General features: G+C 41.0%; 1 protein-coding gene across 25 annotated transcripts in view; it reads right to left on the bottom strand.

The window, feature by feature from the left end:
* Window positions 1-22,053, bottom strand: part of TENM3 (teneurin transmembrane protein 3) — a 1,226,612-nt gene that overhangs the window by 130,107 nt on the left and 1,074,452 nt on the right. For all 25 annotated transcript variants that reach the window (XM_074951193.1, XM_074951194.1, XM_074951199.1 and 22 more), the window contains one exon: window positions 5,709-5,831. In XM_074951193.1, coding sequence (XP_074807294.1) covers window positions 5,709-5,831 — 123 coding nt within the window. The remainder of the gene's footprint in view (window positions 1-5,708; window positions 5,832-22,053) is intronic.

Here is a 22,053-nt window from a genome sequence, read left to right as displayed (position 1 = left end):
TGTAAATGCACTACAACATGGTTGGCTGATGCCAAATTGGCTGAACATGAGTCTAGGCAGCTATTTAAAAAACTGACAACATTCGGAATGTGACTGTCCTGTCTTGCATGACTTATTTCCACAGTTATTCATCATTTAATGCAACAAACTGAAATAACTTTCTTTACAAACTTTTAGAGTATAAATAATTGGATTACATTTTTAAATGCTAGTTGAGATCACAGACTAATCCTTGCCATTTTTTGGATGTCAAAGATGACTAGAGATTGCTCCTGAATTAAGCAGATGTTGAAGCACTATCAAAAGGTGTAGAACAAGGACTTACACAGTATGTTTCAGTGGTGGTGATGTCACTGAAAATGTTTAACCTGCAGGATCATCAAACCAATTGATGTTCTGTTTTTCAACTTTAAGAGACTGTGGAACATCTGATCTTGAAGAATCCAGATATACATATTTTCTACACTAACCAGGCCATGTATGAACCCTTTCTATCTTTCTACTTAGCAATTTTCAACAACACTGACATCCTACTCCAGCGCATTTAGCTGTTTGTTTCCTACCACTTCCTCCAACTTTAGGCACGTTGAATCTTATACATTCACACACTGATGCTTGGTAATCACTAAGTAATAAACACTTATTTGCAGAACTGACCAGCAACTTTCACAATGACTACATTTAGAATATCAACTATCTTCTGTGAAGACTGAAATAATAAGATGAGCTAGCCAGCTTTGTACAGACCCACTTTATCAGATGTCCTGCCCACCCTTTCTGAAGCTTCCATGTTTTAGCAAACCAGTTCCATCTAGCAGATAACTCCACCCATTCCATTTACTCCACCAAAAAAAAAATAGGAATCGATTGCAACCGCTAGCCACATCCCTCTCACTCCACACTAATCAAATCCTCTCTCAATCATTATTGACTCCACTCACTTCCCTTCCCAGGAATGGGGCTTCTATACTGTTCTCTAAATTTCCTATTGTTTCTTAATAGGCATAGAAAGATTCTTGATGTTCCCATCATTTCCCTTTTAACGTTTTAAAATAATTGAAGTCATCTTCTACAGATGGAAATTATACCCTAATGTTTCTCATTTCAAAAAATTTCAAATATACATCATGTTCTTTTATATAATTCAGAGTGACAGAAATTCAGAATATGTAAACACCTGAAAATACCTGCAAATTCTTTTCTTCCAGTCTCCCCCAATTCCCTCCCCACCTCAAAACAAAACAAAAAATGCAAAATAAATAAAAATTCAGAAAGAACACTTCTCCCAGGAAAAGCTATTTTTTCTCCACAACCTATTATCTACAGCTATATATATATAAAGCTCTCTCTCTCTCTCTCTGTATATAGGCACCTTAAACAGAATACTATAAACAAAAATATTGGTAAACTCTATTTCTAATCCTTAAGATTATGTTGTACAAAAATCTCAACTAAATAAATATTTAGTAGGCTCTACTAAGATTTGCACAAGAAAAATGAATCACATGTATTGTCAGACTACTTTCCAAATTTACATGAAGTCGGAAAATACTACTAGAATATTTACCAAATAGCTAACACCTTGGTTAATCTAGGAAAGAATTGCTTAAAATATATGTCCACAATGTAGAATAAAATGAACCAAAACATTAAGAGACTAATAGTGACTGTTGTGGAGTGTAATTGATGATATACCTCCAAGTCTTTCATAGGCACACTAATTAGAATACTGGGAAGCAAGGTTAGATTTATAACCAATCAATAGCACACCCTCCAGTTCCATGGCATAACCTTGGATTCATACCACCTACTATGAGATGTCTGAGATAATACTGTACAGCCTTCTACAAATAACCACGTCATAACTTAACACTGCTGGTAAACTCCACAGACATCACACCCAAGTGAAATCAAAATCGTCCTTGCAAATGTACCTTTCTGGAAAAATCAATATAGCATCTAATTAAGAAACTATTACATATTTCATTAACATGAAGTACTGTAAACAATATCAATACAAGTTCAATAGATATGCATGCTAGTTACAGTAATTATAATGTATTTTAATTCACATATAATTTTTTAGCTGATTTCAAATTTTCTAGTACCCTGATGTAGACAACTTTAAATATGATTTCTATGGGAAAATGGTACATTAAGAGAAATGAGCTAAAATAAAAAAATGCAGTTTCTTCATTTTATAATCAAGAAAGCAGAAACAATTTCAAGTTATTTTTGCTTTGTATAGTTTTCTATTACATATATAAAATTATGTCCACCAGCATATGGTAAAGAACGTGCCCAATTCTTACAGCAAAACAATTAAAGCTAGGACTCCTATTTTGCATGCTCAGCTCTGACAGTTACTGTGTTACACAACCTCTCTATGCCTTCTTTCACCTATATGTCAAATGAATATAGTATCTACCTTCCTCACATATGTCTTTGTGAAGGACAATGAATTGTTTGTAATGCACCTTGAAGTCCTTAAATAAAATTAAACAAGTTCATTTAAAACCCTACTCCTGTGTCATTTGGAATCCTCCTTTTTATGCCACCTAATGCAGTACCACATTGTGCCTGGGGGAGTGAGTGGTATGTTGCCTATATTTCATCAGCAATATAAGGAAAGTCACCTGAAAAAGCTTTAGAAAAGACTGTTCAGATAATCCAGTCTTGTCTGACAAAATTTAAGGATGATTTAATATGTTTTTATTGTTGGCTAATAACTAGATCTGATTTCTACATGAACTTACTTTGGAGGTGAGAAAGTGGCATTTTAGAGATTAAGCTCTGCTAATTTGCAGCGTCTATACTTTTGACTGGTGAGATAATAGTTAGCAGTTACACCACTATGGGCTGTGCTATCCTCCTGACCTAAGCAGGAACAGGACTGATCAGGGTTTAGATAAAAGCCCTCCAAGGAAAACGCATGTGCCATAAGAAGCAGAATTGCAAATTCAGTAAGAGGCCCTCTTGCCTCTGAAGCAGAGCTGCAGCATGTAAGTAGGGCAGTGGTTCAGAACTGGTGGCTGGCCCAGACCCGGACCCCGGAACTTGCAGGGCTGGGCAGCTGCCCTGACCCCCGCCACGCAGGGTGCGCCAGCTGCCCCAGACCTGGACCCCGGAGCCAAGTGGCTGCCACGGACCTTGCGGGGCTGAGAAGCTGCCCCAGACCCTAGAGCTCATGGGGCTGGGCAGCTGCCCTGGAACCTGCCACGTGGGGCAGCCAGCTACCCCGGACTCCCACCATGCAGGGCAGGGCGGACCAGCTGCCAGCCCTGGACCCCTGCCGCATGGCTGTCCCAGACCCCAGAGCTCACGGAGCTGGGCAGCTGCCCCGGACCCTGACCCCGCAGGGCTGACCCCTTCGAGCTGGGAAGCAAGGCAACTCGGACCCCTCTGAGCTGGGAAACTTGGAACCTGGCAGACCCGGGCACGTGGGCGGCCTTTAGCACACAGCTGTGTGCTAACTGGGCCGCATGTTGAGAACCGCTGCATTAGGGAATGCTGTACTGTGGGATACTTAGTTTTCTGGATGATTAGAAAATCTAAGGCACTGACCATTTGTTCACTAAATATAATGGCAATTTTCAAGAGTGAATATGTTAGCCCTGGTGCCCTGGCTAAATTCCATACTCAGTAATTATATTCCGCCTACTTAATATTCCTTTTGCAGTTTAAAATGGATACTGTATCGTCGTTCTTTCATGTAGTGTTGATGTATGCTATTGAATGACTATTGCCTTCCAAATCTACAGGTGGTAGCACTTCAGTAGTGGATGAAGCAAACCTATACTGAATTTACAGGATTTGGGGATCTCCAGAGGAAACAAAAATGTGAGTCGTCATAATTTGATAGCTCATGCAACTCCCTATTATCTCTAAAGGAAAGGAGTTGTGCTCAGTCTTTAATATGCCAAAAAATGAAAATGACGATAGTGTCAATGAGAAAAATGTTTTATATAAAAAAGAACACTGACTAGTCCCAGCAAACCACTGCCACAGCACATATATTCATTAACAATACAATAGCTTCTTTCTATACCTTGTAACAAGTAAGAAGCCATCCATATAAGGATAGAGATAATGGATACGTAAATACAAATCAAAGACACTAGGCAAAAAGAGAAGAGAAAACAAAGAAGCACAGTGAGCCCTACAAGACAGGCTTTATAGGCCTAAAGAATGACAGAAAGAGGGAACTGAGCTATGTCATTTCTATAATTTGGAGTTGTGATATCTTGAAAAAGTTTTGGGATGGCAAATACCGGCAAAGACTTCCTCCTCCTCAGTGATGAGGAGATCAGCCGCACCTTGTGAAGATGGATTTTTTTTTTTGTGGTAATGAGGCAAACACCATTTAAATCAAGTTTTCCATTCAAAATAGGGTTGCCAACCCTCCAGGATTGGCTGGGAGTCTCCAGGAATTAAAGATTAATCTTTAAATATTATGTCATGCGAAGAATCCTCCAGGAATATGTCCAACCAAAATTGGCAACCCTAATTCAAAAACTATTGATTTTAAAGCCTCTCTTAGCAAAAGGTGTGCAGACTTTTCAAGGTTTAGAGACTCTTAAAGGGCAACATGAAAAAAAGACTGATAAAATATAATCTCTTTATGTGGTTTGTATTTTAAAAGCTCCCACAACAAAATTAATATAGTAGATTGACTTTAGATATAGCTGATTGAAGAAGACTCAATAACATACCCTAAATGCATTGGGGAAACAGAAGAATGTACCACATATGACTTACTAAACTTCAGCCAGAAGTAAAAATAAAACTTGAATTATATGGAGGGGAAAAAGGTAGTTTTTTTAGGTAAATAGGTAGTTGATAGCAAGGTCATCACACCATTTGCAGCACACACATTAATATATTCACTCTTCCCAAGCTGTCCCTTACATGGAAATTACCACACAGAGGATTCAGAAATCAGCAAGTTCCTCCTCACAGAGTTTTGTCTCCATTTGCTCAGGAGTACAGTTTGCAGGAGTACAGGAGTGCAGAACAAAGAGGGGTTTTGGCCTTGAAACTATCCAGATCTAATGGAGACTACCAAGACTCGAGCCAGTATATGGAAGGCCTATTCCTATGGACTAGCTCCTCCAGTCATCTCCGGCTCCCTGACATTGTGGCTCTAACAGCAGGCATGGTTCCAGAGAATCCCCACCTTCCTACAATCAGAGGCCCCCTGAACAGGGCTTCTAAACTTTGGAGGAGGAATGCAGCTAACTTAGTACTGACAGGGTCAACATTAATTTATCTAAAGGAGATCCAAAGGGCTGATGGGATGCAATGACATCTCCACGTCTCTTCCATCCAGCCCTATCTAAATTCCCTGTCTTCTCTAGCTGCACAGGCCAAACTCTACAAGCCCAGAGGTTTAGCCTATGAAAACTGCCAGACAGGTGGCACTGCCCCTTTCTACATCTGTAGGTCAGGATGTGCTGGATCCCACTCCCTCCATCCATGTGGTGGGAGAGATGATGTGGTCCATTACAATCTGAATAAAACTTTAATTGTTTACCTCTACTGTACAATATTTTTTTAATACTGTGGTTTTTTTAAATGGCTTTATAATTTCATTAGAACTACATGATTATGGTGGAAAAAGATGAGGATGGAAAAAGAAGTGATGTAAGTAGAACACAAGTTCAAGGAAAGGAAATGTTAAAAAAGAAACTGAATAAAGTTAGTCTCACCATTTTCACCAGAAGGTAACGATACAGTGTTTGTTGGCAAGGTATCAGCATTCACTTTTCCGTTCTCAAATGTGTCATTTTCAGTCTGTTGTAACTGCCAGTTGAGGCCAAAGAGATGCATTGCTGGTGATAAAAAACACATACTTTTTAAGGAGTTTGGTGCTCTTAACTGCAGTGTCAAGTGATAAACACATTTATGACAACTCACTCTAATAATAAGAAAAGGAGTACTAGTGGCACCTTAGAGACTAAGCAATCTATTTGAGCATAAGCTCTGAAACCTGTCACTCTAATAATGACATTTCCATGTTTTTATGACAATAGGAAATTGTGTATTAAAATATACAACAACAGGAACAAGCGTTTACAGCAGAGGTGGGCAAACTACAGCCTGCGGGCCACATCCGGCCCGTGGGACGCTCCTGCCCGGCCCCTGAGCTCCTGGCTCTGGAGGCTAGCCCCTGGCCCCTCCCCTTCTGTCCCCCCTCTCTGCAGTCTCAGCTCACTGTGCTGCCGGCGCCATGCTCTGGGCGGGGGGGCTGCGAGCTCCTGGGGCAGCGCAGCTGCAGAGCCCAGCCTGACCCGGTGCTCTGTGCTGCGTGGTGGCGTGGCTGGCTCCAGCCGGGCGGCACGGCTGTAGCACCGCCAGCCACCGGTGCTCCAGGCAGTGTGGTAAGGGGAGGGAGTCCCAGTGGGGGATGTCAGGGGGTGAGAAGTGGGGGGGAGGAGGGGAATAGGGGGCGGGGTCTGGGCCATGCCTGGCTATTTGGGGAGGCACAGCCTGCCCTAACCGGCCCTCCATACAATTTCCAAAACCAGATGCGGCCCTCAGGCCAAAAAGTTTGCCCGCCCCTGGCCTATAATGTAATTATTCAACTACAGTTTATGCTGTAGCACCAAGCAACTACTGTATGTGCAATTTAGTAATATAGCAGTATCAGTGAATTCAACTGGCAATAAGCTCCATTAAGTAACAATACCGTGTCTCTATGTCTCACACTCAGTTTAATCGCACACTTAATGCTCTCGCACTCTCATCCTGACTCTTGCACTACTCTGTCAACAGATAAAAGACAAAAGTCTGTGTCCCTTCTCCTTTCCATCTCTAAGGGCTTGTCTACATTACTGCTGGATCGGTGGGCAGCAATCAATCCAGTGGGAATCGATTTATTGTGTCTTGTCTAGATACGATAAATCGACCGCTGAGCGCTCTCCCTTCGACTACGGTACTCCACCGGAGAGAGAGGTGCAGGCGGAGTTGATGGCGGAGTGTCAGTCATCAACTTACCGCAGTGAAGACACTGCGGTAAGTAGATCTAAGTACATTGACTTCAGCTACGTTATATACGTAGCTGAAGTTGTGTAACTTAGATCGAGTCCCCCTAGGGTGACCAGATGAAATGGACAAAATATTGGGACACTTGGGGTAAGCAAAAAAAAAAAAAAAAGCGTCCGGAGCGAAGTTGCTGAAGCAAAAAACCCCCAAAAAACTGCCTGAGCAGCCAAAGCCGTAATATTGGGAAAAATGGCTAAAAATCGGGAATTTATCGGGACGTCTGGTCACCCTAATTCCCCCCCACAGCATAGACCAGGACTAAATCTTCTGTACAGATAAATCACTTCATTTTAAAAATTAGGCTGCCTAATTGAGTTCCTAAAATAAATAATTCTGTTCTGAACAGCCAAGCAGGAGCAACCAAAGATAACAAGCAGCAGAGAGGAAGCATTAGGAAGATATTAGGGCACTAGCCTGGGGACTCACAAGACTGTGTTCACTTCCCTAATCTGTCATAGACTTCCTGTGTGACCTTGGGCAAGTCACGTAGTCTGTCCCCACCTCCATCTGTAAAATGGGGCTATAGTATCCCTATCTCAGCGGGCTGGGATAAAGTTAAATATTGTGAGGTGCTTAGCTACTATACTAATGAAGGCCATATAGTATTTGAGACAGTATATTGGGGGTACTCCACTCTCCCCCCCACCTCTTTTTTGTAAAAATTGCAAGAACATAAGAAAGGCCATAATGGGTCAGACCAAAAGTCCATCTAGCCCAGTATCCTGTGTTCCGACAGCGGCCAATGCCAGGTGCCCCAGAGGGAATGAACAGAACAGGTAATCATCAAGTGATCCATCCCCTGTCACCCATTCCCACCTTCTGGCAAACAGAGGCTAGGGACACCATCCCTCCCCATCCTGGCTAATAGACATTGATGGACCTATCCTCCATGAATTTATCTAGTTCTTTTTTGAAACCTGTTATAGTCTTGGCTTTCACAACATCCTTTGGCAAGGATTTCCACAGGTTGACTGTGCATTGTATGAAAAAATACTTCCTTTTGTTTGTTTTAAACCTGCTGCCTATTAACTTCATTTGATGACTCCTAGTTCCTGTGTTATGAGAAGGAGTAAATAACACTTCCTTATTTACTTTCTTCACACCAGTCATGATTTTATAGACTATCATATCCCCCCTTAGTCGTCTTTTTTCCAAGAACAAGTTAAACTGTATAACTATTTACAGAGTAATTAGTCAAATTTATCTCTGGTATCATTGAACATTATTAATTCATCCCATTATTTAGAGCTTCAAAGCAGAAAACTGATTTACACTAAAATTGTTCTAATGTCATATGAAATTTTCTCAAACTTCTTAATATGTATGGTTTGTTTTTTCCCCAATCTTCCACACCATCCAAGCCTGATTTTATTTTAAACACTGTACACTAGCTTTGTAGCCCATAGTTTTGCAGCAGATGTTATCTATAAAGCACTATTCCCAGAGCAGAGATTGAAAATGATGCTGGTGCACAAAAGTGTTTTTGTAAAATAATGTAATAATGTAGGTTTAATTTTTTTAAAAAAACTATTAATATAAAAATATCAAAAAGCTAAATAATTAGGTCTCATTTCTTCTCTTCTTCCTCTCTCTCTCTCTCTCTCTCACGCATCATTGTTACAGTCAATCTCACTTATTACTTCTGCACTCAGGGCACGCAACTTCATCCCATTTGGTTCCGTTTTTGATTCCCCAATCTATCTGTATTGACCCTGGGCCTGATCATGAAGTCCTTACTCAAGATTAGGCCCTCTGTAGGATTACACCCTCCACCAGTGCCTTCTGTAAAAAAACCAAACAAGCTTTTAGTACTGTATGTTCCAAAGGTTAAAGTCCTCCCTCCAGATAAATTATTCTCTTTGTTCCAAGTCTCTGACTCCACTATCACTCTCCTTTCTCAGACCTTTAATTGGCTGTCGAGGCCTGAAATCGTAGTGATCCTTGATTCTCAAACCTTATTTCTTCCTTTTCTTCCACCTCCCTTTTGTCTATAAATCTGCCCATCATCTTTGCCAGAAAATTGCCAGAATTAGCCCTTCATTATGTCTTAACTATGGTTCCTATTTGATTCTTGCACCTCTTTTAAATATGGTCTTGCTAAATTCCTACGGCCAATTATATTTGCAGTTTTCCTGGTTCATTTCACTGGCTCCAATGGGGATAAAGTACTGTAAACAGAACATAATTTAAAGAGGGATCTAAAATACTTCATGATCCAAAATGCTCCAAGTAGACTACTCCCCTACTCCAGTTAATAGGACTAAATCGTCTCCAACCTCTGCCACCTTTACTGGCTTCTTGTCATTCTCTGAATCTAGTTTTCTGTTTGGGGAAGAGAGGATAATTTAGTATGGGATAGAATGTAATATTCCAATCTGCCTGAGTAAGAGGCAGTGCATAGTTGCTTCAGTTTCTGTGATCCACCTTACCATTCTGATCCAATTTTAGCTGATTCCACCCCTCCACAATGAAGATCTTAGCACTTTCCCTCATCCAACTGGAACTCTCTCCCTTCCCCATAACAATTAAAGAGGTGATTAAGTATAAATTTTAACACAAGCCCATTCTTTTTAAATTATGATTAAGTCTCTCTATAAAGCACTTTATGGTGTATGACGTGTATGACGGAAACCACAGAAAAATAAATTGCTGCCTCTTGCCCCCTCCATTCTTCTAACAATGCCGCTTTGTTTGCCCAATTCTCCCACAACCAGCTCTAGGCTTGCTTTTTTATAGCCCCTATGCGTGGAACACCTTCCGGAGCTAATACACTAGATCACAACTTCAAATCCCTCGTCAGAACCCATTTCTCTCATGAAACCAATGAGAAATTAGTCAGTGAATAACTCCTAGATAGTAAGATAGTTAGGGATACTTTGTGCAAATGCCTCCCCACCTCAGACCCACCCTGCGGAACTACAAATGTGAGTGTAAGTTGTCTCCCTGTCCACTCTGTTTGTATGGTTTTTCCCTTTTCAGCCCCCTATTCTTGTTTTTTGCCTTTTAGATTGTGAGCTCTTTGGGGCAGGAAGTATATTTTTATGTGTTTAGAAAAAGTGCAGAGCTGGTAGGTGATACCACAACCTAAATAAAAATAACATTTTAATTTTACAATTATATTTTCATTATCATGATCTCTTCTTTATAGCATTCCAAACTAGCATTATAACAAATCTGTCCAACACACACACTTTACGTAAAAATCAACTGATTCATGAGGCATAGGCCTAATATACAGCTATTTGGGGCACCATTTTAGAGACGCAACTATGTAGGTAGGTTCGGGAGTGGCAGAAGTGAAGGGAGAGCGTAAGGGGAACACTGAGGAGAGCTGGCAAGCTTTTTTAAAAAACAAACAAAATAACCTATAGTCCCCCAGTGGAATGTGACACATGCTGGCCATACAGAGCAAAGGAGCAGTGTGCAAGCCAGCAAGAGTGGGTAATAAAGTGGGTAATAAAGAAACATGTCTGGTCAAAAAATAAAATAAAAATGTTGAACATCTTCATTTTTATAGGTTTCAGAGTAACAGCCGTGTTAGTCTGTATTCGAAAAAGAAAAGGAGTACTTGTGGCACCTTAGAGACTAACCAATTTATTTGAGCATAAGCTTTCGTGAGCTACAGCTCACTTCATCGGATGCAGGATTTATGCTGGAAATGGCCCAACTTGATGATCACTTTAGATAAGCTATTACCAGCAGGAGAGTGGGGTGGGAGGAGGTATTGTTTCATGGTCTCTGTGTGTATATAATGTCTTCTGCAGCTTCCACAGTATGCATCCGATGAAGTGAGCTGTAGCTCACAAAAGCTCATGCTCAAATAAATTGGTTAGTCTCTAAGGTGCCACAAGTACTCCTTTTCTTTTTGCGAATACAGACTAACACGGCTGTTACTCTGAAACCTATAAAAATGAAGATGTTCAACATTTTTATTTTATGGCCTGTGGGCACTCATGGGGTTGATCTGGCTTTGCGTTTATTTTTAGGATATCCCAATTCAGTGGTACAGTACTTTGTGTAGTAAAAGTATGGATTCTAGTGTTTGGTTTCTACTTTCATTCATTTTCAGTGCTTAAAACCCTAGATGGAGCCCTGGCGGTAGCTAAAACTCAGTGACACAAAGCAGCTCTATATCCCGTAAACCCTAGTAACTCAAACATGAACTTTAGGAAGAGAGTCAATGACCACCTTAAGTTTACATTCCACGATGCTACGACCCATTACATATACCGAAGTCACTATGATCTTAATGTCCACAGGAGATGCAGATGATTTTAGATTCCCTTCCCTTATTGCTGGGTAATTTCATCCGTAAACACAAATTCAGCTATCAGTTCTATGCTGATGACTCGCAGATCTTCCTCTCTACTCCAGACCTGTCTACTTCTGTTCAAGCTAAAATCTCTGCCTGTCTCCTCATGGATGTCTAGCTGCCAGCTCAAGCTCAACACAAGTAAAAGAGCGCTCCTAATCTTTGCTCCCATGCCCTGCCCCCTATCTCCTTTCTCAATCGCTACGGACAACACCACCATGTTGTCTACAACTCAAGCTCATAACCCATGGCCCTACCAAATTCACAGCCTATTTTTGTAGATTTTGTAAATTTCACAGTCACAGCTTTTTAAAAAGCTTTGAATTTCACGGTTTCAGATATTTAAATCTTAAATTTCACAGTGTTGTAACAAAGCATGAATATGCATTTCAAATGACAAAACAGAAACACACACAGCCCATGACAACCCCTCCCTCAAATGACAACCCCCCCACCATGCCATGCTGCCCTTACTTCTGTGCTGCTGCTGGCAGCGGAGCTGCCTTTAGAGCTGAGTGCCTGGCCAGCAGCCACTGCTCTCCAGCTGCCCAGCTCTGAAGGCATCGCAGAAGTAAGGCTGGCAATACTGTAACTCCCCACCCCATAATAGCCTGGCAACCCCCTTTTGGGTCAGGGCTCCCAGTCTGAGAAACACTGCTATATGGTAAAAGTACACAAAAGACCAGATTTCATGATCCTTACGTGTTTTTCACGGCCGTGAATTTGGTAAGGCCCCACTCATAACCTGGGTGTCATCTTCAACTCAGACCTTTCTTTAGGATCTCACACCCAGGCTCTCTCTAAATTTTGCTGAACCTTTCTGCACAACATCTCTAAGATGTGGTCTTTCTTATCCATTCATACAGCTAAAACTCTTGTCTAAGTTCCTATCATCCTGTGTTTCAATTATTGCAACATCCACCTCTCGGGTCATTACAAAGGCAGCCTTGCCCCACTTGTATCCATGTTGAATGTTACTGCAAAGATCATTTCCCTAGCTCATCGCTTTGATCGTATCACCCTCTGTTTGCATCCCTCCACTGGCTTCCCTTGCTCTAACACATCAAACAGACGCTGCTTGTACTCACTTTCAAGGCTCTTCATGGACTATTCCCATACTACCACTCATTTCTTATTGAATTATTGATGCTCACCTCCAATCTGCCCATGGCGCCAGCCTCTATTGCACACGTTAAATTTTCAAACAAGAACCTTGGTGCTAACTCCTATGCAACCCCTCATGATTCACATCCACAAAGCTCTCATTATCCACCTTCAAATTCCTCCTCAAAACTCTCCTTTGCCATGATGTCTACAAAAAACATTACAGTGATTAGACTGCTGGTGTATTGAGACCACCGCCTATCACACTGATCAATATTATCTAATTGTTTCCTTGTATTCCCCCCCATCTCTCTATATCCATCTGTTGTCTCTTGTCTTATACTTAGATTGTAAGCTCCTTGGGATGGGGCCATCTCTTTTCCCCCTGTGTTTGTAAAGCAACTAGCAAAATGGAGTCCTTGAAGTCTTTGCAAGGTCAGTCAGACCTCTGGCATACATTAAAAATCTGTTGGAACCTGATGAATCTATTTCCAAATAAGGTTACTTCAAAAATAAGTACCCACCTTCTCAAAAATCGTCCTACACCATAGACTTTGGCAAAGATGGGTTAATAAACCAAATATGAAGCAGGCCAAGTCAAGTTATACATCTTCCAGAAGCAATTACACATATTTTTATAATGTCTCAGAAATGCCTACTCTTATTTCTTAAAATTAAAAAAGCCTTGCAAATTCTGAGGTGAAACAGACCTTTTCTGAGGAACATAAAGGGGATACACAATCAAGATTGTAATAGAAAGCTAGTCATCCATCTCTCCACATAGTAAATTTTGGGTTTGATTGGTTTGTCCCAGGGTTCAGACAGGTGGAAACAGGAGAGGTACAGGAGACTGAGAGCAGGTTACTAATGAAATTTATCAGCCACTGGGATCCTACAACTTCAGAGATTTAAAACTCAGTAGGATTTACTGGCAAGCAACTAAAAGGAAAACAAAGTTTGTACTGAGACACCAGTGTATGTAAAATGAATAGATAAAACCATCAAGTGTGTGTGTGTGTGTGGGGGGGGTCATTACAGTTGCCAAAGGTTGGAAACTGGTATGTTTTGGGAAGATATATTCATTCTTTATGGGAAAGATCTGTGCATATGCAATAAACAGATTGGAAATCAGAGAGATGTATTCACTCCTCAGGACAAAAATTCCAAAGCACCTCAAACCCTTTTTTATGTGTACGCATGCACCTTTGGTCACACATTTTTATTTATTTCTGAAGCACAATAATTTGCGTACTCAAGTGATAGAATGTACTTATGCAAAATCCACTGGGACAAACTGGGTTTTTGTATGTAAATTCTATCAACTGTGCATGCAAGTGACACTGCTCAAAAATGCATGTGAAAAGTGCTGAACTTGTGAAGTTGCCTGCACATAAATGGAGGCTAGATTTAAAAATGTTGGCCCTGCAATAACGGAAAGTGAAATAGGCAGCTAGAACTCTGGTCAATGTCTGGAGCGGAGATCTCTGAAGAAAACCCCAAATGCTGTTGAAAGTAGCACAAGTAATGCAATGGGTGGTACTTTCACTATGGTACTGGTAATGAACCAGTTCTCCAGTATTGGGTTAGAAAGCAGTGTGCTGTTGGAGGTGATGTCTTTCAGATGAGAGGGCTGTCCACAGGTCCAAGGATCAATGGAGGATGAGAGGGTGGGAAGTGAGCAGCATGGGGTAGAGTCAGTGAGCATACTGTTCCCCCAACCTGACACTGGGATGACCAGGGAAGGAAAAGTAATAACAGCCTGGGTAATGGGAGAACACTGGGAACATAGAAATGGTGGCTTCGTGGTCTCCTGGGAACAATTTTATCGCATGTTCTGTAAGGGAAAGTGACTGAATAAAATGGTGAAATGTGGCCAGAGGAACCTAATAGTGTTTGCCTCTCCCATGAGTTTTACTTCTGCAGATCTGCTGTATGATAAAATTCCACCTTTCAGTATTGAACTCTATCATCGACTGCTATTGCTGTATATATCTGGGTGATTGCAAGCTGAGGTGTATAAATTGCTTCCCTAGAATTAAACGGAATATATATATTTATATATATACACACATACACATTCATACACACACACGCACACACAAATATTTATACACCCCCACCCCCAAACTCACAAACACCTGTATTGAGTAAAAGAAAAAGAAGACTGTTTACATTTCCAAACCAATGTGAAAAGATTATAATGCAAACCAAGTAAATTGCAATTACTACTCAGTGTTGCTGAGGCATTATTTTCCATTCATCTCCCTGTTGACAATGAATTTTCAAATGAAATATTTGAAAACTGAAGTTTTAAAAAAATTATTTACCATGTGTTTTTCTTGCAGCTACAATTAGAATTTGAACCTTCTTAAGGTCCTAGAGTGGGCTGGATATAATTCAACTTGAAAATTACTGATTTTCTCTAATTTTAACCTTAAGATATGCAGCATAATACTCCCAATTTGGTAAGAGACCGGTGTGAAATAAACCCCTTCATTTACAATCTGATTTGCATTCATCTGCTGTCCACTAAAAATATGCTTTTCAGATGTACACTTCATTGCAGATCAAGAAAATACTTAATTAAAAATAAGTGAAATGATCAAAGCACAAGTTCTTCATATGCTATTGGTCTTTTCTCAAGTCATCACAAAGCCAGTTTTGGACGTGTAAAATCCAAGCAACAGCAATTTATGCTGTTCAACCTCATCAGAAAGTAGCCAATAAGACGATGCATGTTTTTTTAAAAAGAGTAGCTGAACTTTTACTTCTCAAAGCTGTACATTTATAAATGGAATTTCACTGCATGATCACATGGAAACTCGCCAAAGTCTACTGAGATCTCTTCATATAATAGTTGGAAAAGTTGTGCTCTCTATCCTTGTATTTTTGAATGGATTTGACCCATCCATTAATTTTGCAGTTTTATCTGTGAAAAAATCTAATCTTGATCCCATATGCTCCATTTTCTGTAAAACTTGTTCATAAAACAATCTGTGCAAAACACATCACAAAGGATATTGCTTAGAGAGAATGTGGCAACAAAGATATGTCAGGTAGATTTTATGGATGAGGTTTCTTTGTTTTGGCCTCTAACCAGACATGATTATATGATATTTTTACACATTCTATATTTTTCATTTCCACGGTTGTTATGGGTGGATGATAGTCTCTGCATTTTTTCTTGTTGTTCACTAAAAATGGAATGCACAATGTGTATTTTTCAAAAAATACACATATGGCTGATGTCACATTTTATTTTACAGGTCAGCTATTTTCTTGCAATAACAATGATCATCTTATCAACTGTCAATAGCGTTATCTGAAACTTAATCAAGGTTCAACTGCAACCGTAAGTTTCCAATAACCAGGCCTAAAGAACATTACTCAGTAGACAATTACAGACAATATTTATCTGATATTCATCCTGTTTCCATATTTGTGCCTTTATTCTAAAGACTCCAATATTACCCAGGATTCGCCACTGAGTAATACTCTTTAAGATGATATGTCAGGCCCTGGAATTTCGGCTGAATATTGATTATTTACACTTGTGATGAATGAACCTTAAAAAGTATAGAGTTTCAGTTCAGTTAAGCCAGCCTTGCAAAATTATATTTGCCCTCAAATGAATACTTTATTTATTTATATTATTTTTACTTACAATTATTACTGTTATTTTACAGAAGATGAGAAACAATGTCATTTGTTTTCATCATTGTGTTAAGGGAGGGATAAGCATATTAGGCATATGGTTTGGCAAATGTTCAGTTTTTACAAGGCTGAGTTAACTGTTGGTTGCTTACTTACACAGTTTTTCAGCTCTCCCTGTTCACTCCTTTCTCAACCTTTCACTCCTTCCTCCAGAATGATCTTTCTCCCTGCCCTCGAACCCCTGGCAGCTCTCTTCTGGGGCAAGGTTGAGGCTCAGGTTCATTCTTATATTTTTTTATGCCATTTCCCCCAACTCTATTAAAAATCTTTTCCAAAGCCACACCAATCATTGCAGCGCTCACAAAAAGCAATCTGTTTAGAAAAGAAATACTAAGTAAATTACACTGCCATTATATTGTCTGAGCATCTTTTGGAAATGTCTCATTTATGTGAGCACATCACAAAAAAGGGTACAAATTTGGCCTTTTATGGTTTAAGAGCTTTAAGGTTTAAACTTCAAAAATTCTTAAGGAATAGCAAAACTTCAAATTTAAGTATCTAGGCTATAAGAATAATAATGAAATGATTCAGTACTTTGAAAGGTACTATAGGATCAGCTGACAATCTACTTGCATGTTGGTGGCAGAGAAATGTGCAATCTGTGAAAAGATTTAAGAAACCAAACAGAACAGAGTCAAATAAAGGTCAGATTAATATAATGTTCAAATGACACACTGAGCTGGGATTTTACAGTTTATAGTGAAACACTTGTGCTGTGTATTTGAAATCTCATAAATGGGTAAAACACATCAAAAGCTTTTTATATTCCATATTAAGAGTGACAGAATTTCATAGCAAACATGCAATAAGGAGAAATGTAATGAGCTTTAATGAAGGATGATAATAAGGTTTGATAAGAATTTTTGGAATGTCACCAGCTCAGGAATGTAAGATGAAAGCATCTGCACATAAAGATTGTAGTTTGTTATTTGGACCCCCACAGGGCTAAACTGTGATTAGAACTACATATTTTTCCATAAATTAGCTTTTGTTTTGAATTTCCTGCTGAGTTCACATGCAAGTTGATTGAATGTGCAAGTCAATATATAGGTTTTCTAATCCACTGCTGTTTGTTACATTTTATGCTATTACAACCACCTACATGTAGATCAAATGTAGGTCACTGGGGTCCATACAAAATAACCCGTGGCCCCTTTGGAAAGATTTTCTAAGTGGTTATCCCTATGCTAGATAATTATCACTTACCTATTCTCAATGCATGTTTGCTTAGATATGTAACAAGTCAAACACTTGAATCAGACTTACACACAAAACCACACAGTTTGTTTAATAACACATATAATGCTATTTGCAGTGTTTTTATAGCCAGGCTGGTCCCAGGATATTAGAGAGACAAGGTGAGTGAGGTAATATCTTTTACTGGATCAACTTCTGTTGGTGAAAGAGACAAGTTTCCAAGGTACACACAGCTGAAAAAGAGCTCTGACAAGCTTGAAAGCGTTGTCTCTCTCACCAACAGAAGTTGGTCAATAAAAGATATTACCTCACCCACAATGTCTCTGTAATATAGTAAAAAGAAAAGGAGTACTTGTGGCACCTTAGAGACTAACCAATTTATTTGAGCATAAGCTTTCGTGAGCTACAGCTCACTTCATCGGATGCATCCAATGAAGTGAGCTGTAGCTCACGAAAGCTTTTGCTCAAAAAAATTGGTTAGTCTCTAAGGTGTCACTAGTACTCCTTTCCTTTTTGCGAATACAGACTAACACGGATGCTACTCTGAAATCTGTAATACAGTGCTATGGCAGAGACACTGGGTCTCTCTACCCAAGGAGTAGCACATAGCTTCATTTCTTTGCCTTCAAACATCCTCCAACTCCTCTGCCCTTCTATATCCTAGCTCAACTCCCTGCTCATTTACCCTGGTGCAACATGGGAAGTCAAGATAGGATGAGAGCTGAGGCGGATTAAAGTTTCCTGGGTCCCTGGGCCAGAGCAAGTGGGGTCTCCCTCCCCATCCTTCCTCCTGTGGCCCCGCCCCATCCAACCCCTTCTGCTTGTGGCCCTTCCCTCAGCCCCACCCCTTTCTGCCCCTTCCCCGTTCCACCCAGGTTCCGCCCCCACTCTGCCACCCCCACCGCAGCCCTGGAATCCCTTTTGCTCCTTTCTGCCCCCCTCCCCACTGCAGCCACAAGACTGGAGAAGCTCTGTCCCCGCACCACAGCACCAGGGCGCCGTGGGGACCGAGAGCTCCTTCATAGGATCATAGAATATCAGGGTTGGAAGGGACCTCAGGAGGTCATCTAGTCCTATCCCCTGCTCAAAGCAGGACCAATCCCCAATTTTTGCCCCAGTTCCCTAAATGGCCCCCTCAAGGATTGAACTCACAACCCTGGGTTTAGCAGGCCAATGCTCAAACCACTGAGCTATCCCTCCCCCCTTCAGCCACAGGGCTGCAGTGGGGGTCTGCCAGAGAGAGGGGTCAGGCACGGGGGCTTCTCCTGCTGCCCCACGGCTTCTGCCAGGGATGGGTGGGGGGTGCTGGGGCTTCCCCCACCTGGGGGTTTCTGCCGGGGATGGGGTTGGGCCGTGGCTGCTGGAGGGAGGAGGAGGCTTCTCCCATCCTACGGCTTCTGATGGGATCGACCCGGGGCTGCTGGGGTGGGTATGGGGCTTTCCTCGCCTGGGGCTGCTGCGGGCAGTGTGGTTCGGGCACTGGGGCTTGCCGCTCCCTCCACCACCACCCTCCCGCCCCGGCAGCTGGGGCTATGGGCTTCCGTCCCCGGTGGCGGATTTTTTCCAGGGGCCCTCCAGTTGGCTGGGCCCCCTGAACACGGGCCCCGTGGCTAATTTGCCACGGATGAGAGACTGCGTGGGGAGTCATTGTGGGATGAGCAAGGACATGGAAGAAAGGGGAAGGTAGATTTGTTTGTTGGCTTTGTTTGGTTTTCCTCTTTAGGTTTATGGAAAAAACAATGAGGAGTCCTTGTGGGACCTTAGAGGCTAAGAAATTTATTTGTGCATAAGCTTTCGTGGGCTAAGCCCAAATAAATGCGCTAGTCTCTAAAGTGCCACAGGGACTCCTTGTTGTTTTTGCTGATATAGACTAACACGGCTACCCCTCTGAAACCTGTCACCATTTAGGTTTATGGGTTACTCAATAATTGTGCTATGAACCTGTTTGTGGGTGGGCAGAATGATGATTAAACCTAACTCCCTCTTACTTGTATACTCTGATATTAAAACAAGCTTATAGACAGTAAAGAAATCAGGAATCTACTCTGTTTTTAAGAAACTTTTGATCTTTACTCTTAAAAAGCCTTGTCATCAGAAAAGGAGCAGAAATTGGGACTGATTCAATATTGTCTACTGTATTAGATGGAGGTGGTATAAACAAAGAGTTGGACCTTGTTAGTCAACAGGAAAAATAGTTTAGAATTTCATATTTAATTTAATAGTTTCTAAAGTAAAAATAAGCCACAAGACTGGGTTCTAAAAATCTGCAGGAGATGTTAAGAACAGAACAATATTAGTTCTAGGCCAGCAGCCACAGCTGAAATTGATGGGAAAGTGCTATCAACTGAGAGGCTGGCTGCCATTCATGTTATCATATGAATGGATGTTGGATCAGCAAACAGGGCAAACGCTTTAAAATAATTACCCTGTTTTGGCTCCTGCTGAATCAGAACAGCAAACCCAAATCCATCTCTCCTTTTCAAATTTGTGGGAGTCTGCCTGTCAACTCCTCCGTCCTTCTGGGATGACAGTTTAGGGATCTGCTCTCTGACTTGCCAGAGAGAGAAAGAGAGGAAGCAGATTGGGACCCACATCCTGGATAATAGCAGGGTAGCAGTCCAGAGACCTGTCATCCAGCAGCTTGAAAAGATTGGTGGGAGCAGCTCTGGTAATGTTAGCTTACTAGTAACTTCTGAGGCCCAGATTCTCAAAGGTATTTGGGCACCTAACCCCACACTGAAATTAATGGGAGTCTGGGCCCAAGAGATTTGTAATTTCTGAAGATTAAAGAGTAGATGGAATGCAGATGAGTTAGTGACATCCACAAATGAAGAGTAAAGGCACTGGACCAAATTCTGAGCTGATTTATACCCTGTGCAACCCAACTAAGTTAAATGTTTGCTAAAGGCATCAATCTGTGCAGACCGCTAATAGTTTGGAGTTTACATCAGGGCTGCTGAAATATGGCCCTTTACACATTTTAGTCATCATGCCATCTATGTACTATAACAGAATTCATTAGTATACTCTATTAACTAGACCTGGCAGTGGAACCCTACAGATCTCTCTCTTTACTTAAAAGATGGGTGAGCTAGCTAACTTTCTACATGGCTGCCTTTCTTTCACAATACCTCAAAAACTACTCTCCTATACAGTTATTATAACAGATTGTTTTGTGTGCTACTATTTCATCATATTTAGGCACAATCATTTTACTTACCTGACTGGTTTTAATATTTGGAAAAAAAAGAGTATTTTAAATGCAAACTGTGATACAGCATAGCCAGAAAGCAGCAGAAGAGTGATATAGGAGAGATATGTAAGTCCCAGGAAGAGGAGAAGCCTTATTCCCTGTAGAGGGAAGAAAGGTTTCTATAGATTAATTAAAAGCACCTGAAGCCAATTAGAGCACCTGAAGCTAGTCACCTGATAAAACCCCCCTGCTTCAATCAGCCAGAGGAAAGAGTTGGAGCAGAGTGCAGTTTGGGGAAGTGCTGTGGCTGGCTAGAAGACCAAGACCCTAGGTAAAGACACACCGGGCTTGTGCAGAGAGAGAGAGAGAGAGAGAGAGAGAGAGAGGGGGGGGGCAGGGCAGGGCAGAGCAGGAAGCCCCACAAGCTGAAGAGCAGGAGAGGGAAGTAACCCAGGGGAAGGAAGCACTAGTTCAAGTGGTTTACCACTATCCCTAGGGCCCCTGGGCTGGGACCCGGAGTAGAGGGCAGCCTGGGTCCCTCCCTCTCCACTACCCTTCTCTGGGTTACTAGTGGGACAGTAGATACCCTAGTTCAGGGGCAGGAAACTTTGCCCTGAACCCCCACCCCCAGAAGAGGCAGCGTGGGACCCAATTTGCCACAAAACACGGAAAATGCAAATGTTCACATCATCTGTACACTCATAACACATTTTCTTCTCCCAAAACACAAAATTACAACTGATATTATGAAGGATGATTCCTAAGGAACTTTTGTATTTTTTCTTTTCACGAATAAAACGTCTTTTGAAAATGGCATCTTTATGTGAAAAGATTTTTAAAGGTTTCTGCACATTTTTGGTTTAAAGGGACCATATTTTCGAAGGTTTCTGCACATTTTTGAGAATGCCTAAACTGTATTCACAGAGCTCCTGATGCAGCACTAAAGGGATTTGCGCATACATACAGAAGCTGTGTGTACATGCAATTTCAGTTTATGAGAATGCATCAACAACCTTGGACACATGATACAAAGAAATTTTGGTTGTGTTTATTTACTATTTACAGGGATGTTTATGGGTATCTAATTTGAGGGAGACATTTTTAACATCAGTAATGTTCAGAACACACACTGAACAAGCAGTTATATTAGTAAAACATAATCATTTATATACTAAGTTACCTTTTTAGTATATATATTTTAATTCACACACGATGATGTATAGTATATTTCCTAGACCAAATGGCGCCCCAGGCGAGGAGCATCTTTGGTGTCCCGCCTTCTAGTTGTTAAAACTTTTGAATACCTTATTTTTATTGCATTTGTAGCCCATTTCATGACTTTGATGTACGATTTGCATCCATGATTTATCCCTGTCATATAAAATGATAAATTTGCATGCTAGGATCTGTAAATCTATATTTACTCATGCCATATATAAGCAAATAAAAACATTTGTTTCCTCTAAGCTTATAGACACTTTTAAATTTT

Source organism: Natator depressus, chromosome 4 (genome assembly GCF_965152275.1).
Source record: "Natator depressus isolate rNatDep1 chromosome 4, rNatDep2.hap1, whole genome shotgun sequence".
Lineage (NCBI taxonomy): Eukaryota > Metazoa > Chordata > Testudines > Cheloniidae > Natator > Natator depressus.
The sequence above is the reverse complement of the archived record's forward strand: the minus strand, read 5'-3'. Positions and strand labels throughout refer to the sequence as shown.